The following is a 10,000-nucleotide window of genomic DNA, read 5'->3' on the forward strand; positions in this document are numbered from 1 at the left end:
TAAATTTTAGAACCATTACTAAGTTACCATGCGTCATTAGGAGGAATTGACGTCACGACTGTTGAAGAGTGCCAAACTGGTACAGTATGTAGTACCCGCCGATCTAGCGCGGTGTCGGGAATCCAAAAAGCGTGCTGGAATCAGAGCGTGCAGAAATCCGATAGGACTTATTATAATATTGATTGATGCGTTTAGGTAAAATACTCACACCATCGACTACCGATATAACGTAACCAACACGCAAAGCTAAGTGTAACTCGAACGTTATAGTGAAAACTAATCACAAAATATGGTGTTTAAAAAACGATAAAAAAAGCTGAACGATGTCAATTTGTTCCTTCGTAGAAAAAGGTGTATCGCAAAGTACTTTCCGACTGATCTAACAGACCCAGCTATCCAGTCACTGCTGGGTGGGACAGGGGGGGGTGGGGGGGGGGGTCAGAATAAAATCTCGATTTCAACCTGCACGATCATGGTACCTTTGCGTGAAGCGAGTGCTCTACCAGCTGAGCTATTAGGACCCCCTTAGAGCCATAAAGCCCCCCATAGACGCCGACATCCGCTGATAGCGGTACGGATGACCTATCGCTGTGACCCGATCCCTGCGTTTATCGCAGATGATTTTTGCCCACATACGGGGAGATATTTTTTTTGAGGCGATCGGCGATCGGGGGGTGGCAGTATAAAAAAGTGGACAATTTTTTTTTCGATTTTCGCTGTTTTCACGTCGGATTCGTGATCAGCGTCAAATTTACAATAGGTTTGATACTAAGAACTGTGTGTTTACTCCAAAAATTGGTGAAATTAGAAATAATTTTAATTAATAGTGAGGCTATGTGGCCGACAGAACCGATCCCAGTTACTGTCTGTTATTCTATCTTTCGTTTTGCGCACAATAGTGATTACTTCTCACTAAATTATATCAATTAGCCTGTTTGAAGGAAACGAAATTGACATCATTCACTCTTTTGTTATTGTATTAAGGCAGTCATTTTGGTAATTAGTTCTCACTAAATTATATCAATCAGACTTTTAACGTTCAAGGTTACTCGTAGTTTGTATGACGGTACGTTATTTCCGACTGGTGGATGTTGTGATCATTTTACCTAAACTCATAGCATCAATAACCGTCCAAGATATTTCGCATCATATGTAGCAATAGCTATAATAATCTAACATGTCGAGAGAGAGAGAGAGAGAGAGAGAGAGAGAGAGAAGAGAGAGAGAGAGAGAGAAAGAGAGAGGGAGAGAGAGAAAGAGAAAGAGAAAAAATTACTTGCGCTATATTATACCGCTATATTCAATAAAGGTGCTCAAATCACTTTATAAGGGTCTTTGGCCAACATAAAAACATGTTAGACGAGACATGATGTTAAGCGATATTGCAATTGTTTCCCGACAGAGACGACGCTGTAAACAGCGAGGTACTCATTTTAACAGTGAACAAAGGTGAGAGAATGCGAGTTAAAGAGCCTTTCCAAGACTCAATATGCGCCCTCAGAGCGGGACTCGAATCCAGTTACCGTCCGATCCAAAGGCGAGTGTCATTTCACAAGATCACATGCATAGCCGCCCAAAAAGTGATGAGAGAATAGATTCATATGTATTGAAGGAGGAGAGAGCGGATGGAGTGATAAAGTTCTTGGATATTTATAGAAGGAACCAAATTGACCGTCCACTCATCTCATTGTTATTGTTTTTTAGACACCCATTTTATGATTAGTTCTCATTAAAATATATCAGACTATAACGTTCAAGGTTCCATGCAGATCTTTGGGCTGGAGTGATATTTCTGGCTGGGGACTTTGTGAGTATTTTAATTTAACACAAGCCTCAATAGAAGGAATGAATTTGACGTTACCTCCAACCCGTTGTTATTGCTTTTAGACAGCATTTTATAATTAACTTATCACTAAGTTATATCAATCAGACAATGAACGTTCGCGTTTGCAGTTTTGTGTGTTAATGTTAACTCCGATGGAGATGTCGTGAGTATTTTTCCAATACGCATAACATCAATACATTTGCAATCCGATTTAAGTTTTAAAAGCAACGTAGACCACGGAAATTGTTTCCATTTTGTGGACAATATAAGATTTGTTATTTATCGTCATTATTATTATTATTATTATTATTATTATTATTATTATTATTATTATTAATATTATTATTATTATTATTATATTATTATTATTATTATTATTATTATTATTATTATTATTATTATTATTGTTATTATTAAAAACAAATCGACAGTGTTCCCGTGGCAGGGTGAAAACGGGTACTCCTCGGGACTACTCGCATTCGCAACCCCCCCCCCCCCCCGCCCCCAACCACCACCGCCACCAACACACACGCACACAGCTCTTTTTTTTTGGGTGGGGGGGGGGGGGGCGCGTTGTTTGTAGAGTATAATTCAGGGTTACAATGCCCACCCCTTAGTCATCACGTAGTCAAGGCTTTTTGGCATCTGCCAATCCCAAATGTCGTGTCAAGGTTCGACCGTCATGTCGCGTCAACGGTGAGGAGGAAGAAAAAAAAAAGACTGGCATATTATTATATCATTACATTGAAAAATTATGAAAACTATTTTTTATTTTGTATGAAATCCTTTATAAATTTTACGATGATCAAGAACGAAACTTTTGCCATCTACCTCTTCCTTGGCGCAACATTTATAAAAAATTATTAAAAAAAAATAATAACACAGCATTTATTTGGCGCAATTATCCACGTGCTCAAAGCACTTTACAAGGGGTCCCAAGGCAACAGCAATATTTAAACTTGAAAGACAGACATGACGCCTGTCAGGCGATGTGACATTTTTTCCTAACAAATTCAACGAACGGCCATGTACTCATTTTTACACCTGATACGGTGAAAAATGTGAGTAAAGAGCATTTTCCAAGGACTCAACTCTGCGCACGCAGAGCGGGTCTCGAAACCTGAAACCTTCCGATCTGGAAGCGAGGTCATACCACAAAACAGGAGGAGCACTGTTCTGTCGGCCAATAACCTCAATATTAATTAAATTTTTATTTCTAAATTTATCAATTTTTGGAGTAAAAACATAGTTCTGGTATCAAATCTATTGTAAAAATTCGACGCTGATCACGAATCTGAGTCAAAACAACGACAAATCCGAAAAAAATTGTCCAATTTTTTATACTGCCACGACCCCCGATCGCCGATCGCCCGAAAAATATTAACAAAGCGGGCTTTGCGAGCGATGGACCGTCCCTAGGTTTTATCGGCCAGGTAATTTGGCCACACACATTGCGTTTCAACCCGGTTTGCCTGATCGGTGGTTCGAACGCCTATCAAAACCCGGCGTGTAATGGAGCCTTTAATGTTGTTTTAAAAGTAGTCCTTTAGATCCCTACAATCGTCAAAAAGTAGTCCTTTAGATCCGAAAAATCAAAAAAAAGTAGTCCTTCGTATAAATTATATGTGCCATTATTACTATCATAAATCTTAAAGGCATGATAACACTATCTACCCATCCGTATCGTCAACATAGTGATACAAGTCTACCTATTCAGAGGTCGATAACCCAATGATTATGGCCTCATTGTTGTAATGGAAATACGCGAAGCCAACCAAGCTATTCTTCATTACAGCCATGTTAAAGAAGGCCCATAAATTGCTTTCGGTTATCAGACCTGGAAATAGGTACACGTTGGATTGATAAGAAGAATACAAAGATAAACGTGTGTTTTATCTTATTTTGTTTTTGTCAATCCCGTGGCGAGCGATAGCTAAGCGAACGTTGGAATGTTTCAGTTTGCATGTAGCTATGTAGGCTTGAATTCATTGGATTCAGAGAAATTGAAAACATACAGTTTTCTTGGAATTGGTTTTCCTATTCATGTAACGGATATAATATAAAGTGCAAGTAAAATTTTACCTTGTGGTGTGTGTGTGTGTGTGTGTGTGTGTGTGTGTGTGTGTGCGTGTGTGTTTGTGTGGATGTGTATGTATGTGTGTGGTGTGTTTGTGTGCGGGTGTATTGGGTGTGTGTGTGTGTATTTGTGTATACATGTGTGTGTAGGTGTATGTGTGTAAAATAGAGAAAGAGAGAGATTGAGAGAAAGAGAGAGAGAGAGAGAGAGAGAGAGAGAGAGAGAGAGAGAGAGAGAGAGAGGGGGGGGGGGGTTTAGGGGATGGGGTAGATTTTGTGTGACTCGCTTTCGGATTGGAAGGCCCTGGGTTCAAGCCTAGCTCGGTGCATAGTTTAGTCCTGGGAAAAGGCTCATTACTCACATTCTCTCACGGTACTCAGGTGTAATATGAGAACCTGGCCGTTAACAGCGTTGTCTCAGTCGGAAAAAAATATTGTAATATCCCATAACAGGCGTCATGTCTCGTTCTACATGTTTAGTGTTGCTGTTGGTCAGGGACCCTTTGTAAAGCTCTTTGAGCAGGTTTAGTGGATATTGCTCTATATAAAAGCTCACGTTTTTTTAAAATGTACTGTTGAAAATATTGAATGGATCTAAAAAACGGAAGTCGAGAGGGAAGGGATGAAGGTCGGAAGAAATGAAAATAACGGGAAGTGACTGAAAGAAGAATAGGATTCAATAGTCTGACGTCACGTCCGCCCATCAACGAGCAGCTTGGTTCTACACAAAGAAAATCTGTATTTTTTATTCTTCATGCTGGCTAGAACTTTTTCACACGTCATGTGATCAGAATGTATAAAAGTCAAAACGTGATCAGATTTATAATGGGTTTTTTTTCTTCCTCTGGATAAACTTTTATGCTCGTCTGACAAGTATTTCACAAGGACGTCTGCCATTGTTCCGATAGTTTGGAACCAGTTACTAAGTTACTATGCGTCATTACGAGGGAAGTGACGTCACGACTGTTGAACCCTATTGAGGATAGAGAATGAATTGAAATTAAGAACTTTGATTTTATGAATTTATTATAGGGAATGAGATTAATTAGCGGAAGAGTAGCGTCCCTTGATTGGACGTCACCGGCGGAGAAATTATTTGAAAACAAACCATCTACAAGCCAAGCGCTCCAAATACAAAATTTATTATTCAAATTTCTGAGAGAAAAAAATGCATATCATAATCAACGTTGATCTTTTCTTTAGTTTTCTCCATTATGAAATGTTAACAAAATATGATGTAGACTACAAATTAAAAATAAAAGATGTTGATAAATAATACAATATGATGAGACAACTGACAACCCTTCCTAAACATACTGAACTTCCCGCTAATGATTGGTATTAATAATGGCGATAGCGTCTGTCGGTTGTCAAAACGCGACTTCCAATAAAGGGCGCTACTATTAAATTTGTTTTGAAATCGCATTCCCTATACACATAAATGTTTAATAAACGCAAAACAAATCGGTACGTGCGATTTTAGGGGGGGGGGGGGGGGGGGGGGGCCTTCCGAAAGCTTTTCGTTCTAGAATTTCTTTCAATTTGTATTTTCACCGTAGGGGCCTTCCGAAAGCTCCTATATCTCCAGTATTCTTTTTTTATAACGTTCTAGTAGGGGGTTTGGGAGGGGGGGTGGGGACATTAAAAAAAAAAGTTTCCCCCTTCCAAACCCCCTCCTAGAACATTATTTAAAAAAAAAAAGAATACTGGGGGTGTAGGAGCTTTTGGAAGGCCTCCCTACCGGAGACCTTTTCTCAGGCGTTTATTCATTCAATTTGTCATCGTATAGAAGCATTTAAAAACTCTGGGAGGCCTTCCGAAAGTTCCTACAAAGGGAAACAACTCAAATAATATTCCCTCAACTAACCCCAAGAAAAAATAAAACCTACTACCTTTAACTAGCCCTAATAGAAAAAACAAACACCCTTACCACCTTTGCTAAGACTTATGACTAACCCTAATAGAAAAAAATCCTCCGATCTCGAGCTAACCCTAATAGAAAAAAAAAAACACCTCGGACTGCTTTGCACTACTTTTCAATACTTCACAAATCAAAATGGCGGCGGAGAATCAAAACAATGGTCAAATTAGTAAATTTTAAACTTTCACAAATCTATACTACTTTACAATATCCACTTAATGTGCTAGAAGCGCTTTACAAGGAATCCCTGGTCAACAGCAACATTTAACATATAGGACGGGACATGATGCCTGTTAGGCGATATTACAATTATTTTTTTTCGACAAGGACAACGCTGTTGACGACCAGGTACTCATTTTACACCTGAGTGCAGTGAGAGAATGTGAGTAAAGAGGCTTTTTCCAAGGACTCAACTATGCGCCGAGCGAGGCTCGAACCCAGAACCTACCGATCCGAAAGCGAGTGTCATACCACAAGAACACACAGCCGCATTAAAACAAAAAGATTATACTTATTTATATTGTTTTCTTCTTTTCCACAGCTGATGTACTTTAGTCATGACGTCTGACGCAGCCTTATTCAATGAAAGGAACAGAATGCATCCATTCGAACTCTATTACAATAATAAATCTTCCCCAAACGTCCAACTTAATCAGGGGAACCGGCGCCCTTCAGAGCCCACGTTTAATCAACCAAACCACCGAACTCGGCGCCCTTCGGTACCAGTCTTTGGCCTATCCGACTACACCCAACAATCAGACTTTTGCAATAATGCAAGGCGCCCGTCCGTTTCCAACTCTCACCACGACATTGATGACTTGCCCGAAACGATTGTGTCGGTCCAACCATACGTTGAACAAAGCTCCTATCCACGCCTCCCGAACCCACCACCTCATCATCCTCTCCTCCTCCGCTACCACCTCTTCCTTCTCGTCATTCTCCATCCCCGCCGGCTCAACTTCCTCTTGCTCCTCCTCCTCCTCTTCCACGGCCGCAAGAACACCACGACGATTCAAACCGGATATACGAAGTCTTTCGACGATTGCTCTTTCGTGATTGGACCCTCGGCAGACGGAACAACAACCACCAAACACAACCCGGTGGAGATCAGCATCGCCCGTTGATGTCCCCCAACTCTACCTCCACCCAAGACAGTGCCAAATCCTCCTCTAAATGTTCTTTATGTACAGTCATGATCATCCTTATCGTGCTCGTCTCTCTCGGAAGCGCAGCAGTTTCAGGATATCTTCTCTACGATCACTTCCTACAACCAGAATGTGCTGTAAGTATTAACAGTGTATAGACCTGCCTAGAACCTCGAAAAATTCGTAGAAATACGAATGTTGAGCTCCAGCTCCAGAGTTGCATAGGTCTCTTTGACTAAATAAATCTTGTTGAATAAGAAAGTTTAGCTTCGTTGAATCTATATTCAGGATTTTGGAGCATTTTAAAACTATGCTGAGAGCAAATTGTTTATTTCTAAAGCTCTGCCGTCTTAAGGAAAACGAACGTATGTGGCCTCTTTCTTATTCCAAGTAAACATACCTTCTTTTTCCTGAAGACTGCAGAGCTATTCCAAGTAAACATACGGTCTTTTTCCTGAAGACGGCAGAGCTATTCCAAGTAAACGTACGGTCTTTTTCCTGAAGACGTCAGAGCTATTCCGAGTAAACATACGGTCTTTTTCCTGAAGACAGCAGAGCTATTCCAAGTAAACATACGTCTTTTTCCTGAAGACGGCAGAGCTATTCCAAGTAAACATACGGTCTTTTTCCTGAAGACGGCACAGCTTTTTAAAGTGAATTTTTTCTTCTTTTTTTTCCCCTTGGAAACTACGAATATCTTTGAAACTTCAACTTGGCAGCTCTAGAGAGAGAGAGAGAGAGAGAGAGAGAGAGAGAGAGAGAGAGAGAGAGAGAGAGAGAGAGTGTGTGTGTGTGTGTGTGCGCGTGACCTGTCTTCTCAAAACGGTATAAAGTCGGGATGACCAATATATTTTAGACACGAATATAAAATGGGGGTTAATTTATATGCGCTATAGTGAGGATTAAATATTTAATTTTTTACATTGCAGGGGGCTCCCGATAGCTCAGTTGGTAGAGCACTCGCTTCACACGCAAAGGGACCAAGATCGATCCCGGGTGGAGTCGAGATTTTTAATATTTGTACTGACCTCCCAGTCTACCCAGCAGTGAATGGGTAGCTGGGTCTCATAGAAGTAGGACGAGTTTTCTGGTCCAATATTTAAAAAAATACGTGTCTTTCTAGAGTAAGGTGGTTGACTCGATTAAACCGTTTGATGCGATAAATCAAATATTAGATCTGTGCGATTAATATCTCTGAGCATCCCGATAGCTCAGTTGGAGGAGCACTCGCTTCACACGCAAAGGGACCAAGATCGATCCCGGGTGGAGTCGAGATTTTTTTTCTAACCCTCCCCCCTACCTTCCCTGTCCACCCAGCAGTGAACGGGTAGCTGAGTCTGTTAGATTTGGCAGCAGCTTCTTATGGTTCACACTATTATGTTCTGACGATCGACCCAATCAGCAAAGTCCGGTCCGCATTCGTGCACCGTCGCGAACCCGCCTGGTAGCATCGTCACAACACACCTTTCGACTAGATGCTCTGCCGTTTCGGGTTCTTGCCACAGCGTGGACATATTGGACAGGAAGTTAGACCCCACTGATGTAACGCACCGGCCGTTAGGCAGCTCCTCGACCGAAGCCGTTTCGCAGCGACCCAGTGTCTCCTCTTACTGGTATCAAAGCCTGGCAACTTTTCACCAAGCTTAGAGGAGTGTAGGTCCCCGCCCCCACGAGGGATTGAATTCGTCCAAACCGACTTCCATCTCGTATGTGCAGCTCTGTCCGTAGTCAGGAATTCTGCGTACAAGGGTTGCCGGGACTTATTTCGGCTCGAAACGGGGGCACCGTTCATTATGCGCATGAGAGGGGTATCCCCATTCCCTCTCTCTTTGATCTTACTCAGCCAGTTTCCCGTAATGGTCTCCCTCCGGACATCGGGGGGCTGGATCGCTGCCATTATCGGGCCCCATTCTCTAGGGGTTGTTGCTAGCGTTCCCGACACTATGTGCATCAACTTGCGAAGTTTTACATCCACCTTCTCAACGTTTCTGCTTCTACCCCACACTGGAGCGCAATACTCCGCGGTGGAATAGCATAGTGCCAGGGCGGATGTTCTCAGGAGCGCTTGGCTAGCGCCCCAAGTCGATCCCGCCAGCTTCCTCAGAAGACTGTTGCGTTTCTCTATCTTCCGGGCAACCCCTTCGAGATGAACCCGATAGGTAAAGCTGCGATCCAACATCACCCCTAACTATTTTGGACGCGGCTCATATGGGAGTGGCTGGTCCCCGACTAGGACATTCAGTTTACGGGTGTGCCAACCACTGCATAAGTGAAATGCAGTGGCCACGGTTTTTGAAGTGTTCATCTTCAGGTACCACTTGTCAAAGTAGGATTTGAGTCTGGTGACGTCCTCGCTGAGTACGCTCTCGAGACGGGTCCACACTTTACTCTGAGTAACGAGTGCCCAGTCGTCTGCGTATCCCAGCCTCAGGGAGGAAGTGTTCGGCATATCGCTAATGTAAACGTTAAACAACATTGGCGCAAGTACCGACCCCTGAGGGACCCCATTCTTCAGTTTCGTGACGTCTCCCAGCGCAACGTGGAATTGCCTTTCCCCTAAGATCGAAGAGAACAACTTCAAGGTCTTTTTGCACCTTATGATTTTTGCAAGTTTGAGCATTAACCCATCGCACCAGACCGTATAGTACGCCGCTGATAGGTCTATAAAAACAGCACCTGTTTGCTGTTTTCTCTCGAACCCGTGCTCAATATGCTCTGTAAGGGCAATGACCTGCTCCGTGGTTCACCTCCCTTCCCTGAAGCCTGCCTGCTCAGGTGGCAGGGCAGAGTCTAGGACCGGCCCCCATCGGTTTAATAGAACACGCTCCAACAGTTTGTAAAGACAGCTCAGCAGCGATATGGGTCTGTAACTGTCTGCCTCCTTCGCCGGCTTCCCTGGCTTCAGGATGGCAACTATCTTCGCATGCTTCCACACTTGTGGAAGCTTTCCTTTTGCAAGGATGTCAGACATTGCCTCTGCTAGCCAGGCCCGTGCCCTGGGGCCCAGATGCGTCACCATATCGGGATATACAC

At 42.7% G+C, this 10,000-nt stretch overlaps 1 protein-coding gene across 4 annotated transcripts in view; it reads left to right on the forward strand.

Moving 5' to 3' along the window:
• LOC144980805 (uncharacterized) overlaps nucleotides 1-10,000 on the forward strand; it is a 56,908-nt gene that overhangs the window by 40,278 nt on the left and 6,630 nt on the right. The window contains exon 1 of one of the 4 annotated variants that reach the window (XM_078928621.1): nucleotides 6,223-7,104. The exons of the other annotated variants lie outside the window; for them this stretch is intronic. Within the exon in view, the coding sequence (XP_078784747.1) occupies nucleotides 6,946-7,104 (159 nt within the window). The 5' untranslated portion in view covers nucleotides 6,223-6,945. Of the gene's footprint in view, nucleotides 1-6,222; nucleotides 7,105-10,000 lie in introns of those variants that run through there. 4 annotated transcript variants of the gene reach the window in all.

The sequence above is a fragment of the Berghia stephanieae genome, chromosome 10, assembly GCF_034508935.2.
Source record: "Berghia stephanieae isolate SIO BIC M18660-M18661 chromosome 10, UCSD_Bste_1.3, whole genome shotgun sequence".
Taxonomy (NCBI): Eukaryota; Metazoa; Mollusca; class Gastropoda; order Nudibranchia; family Aeolidiidae; genus Berghia; species Berghia stephanieae.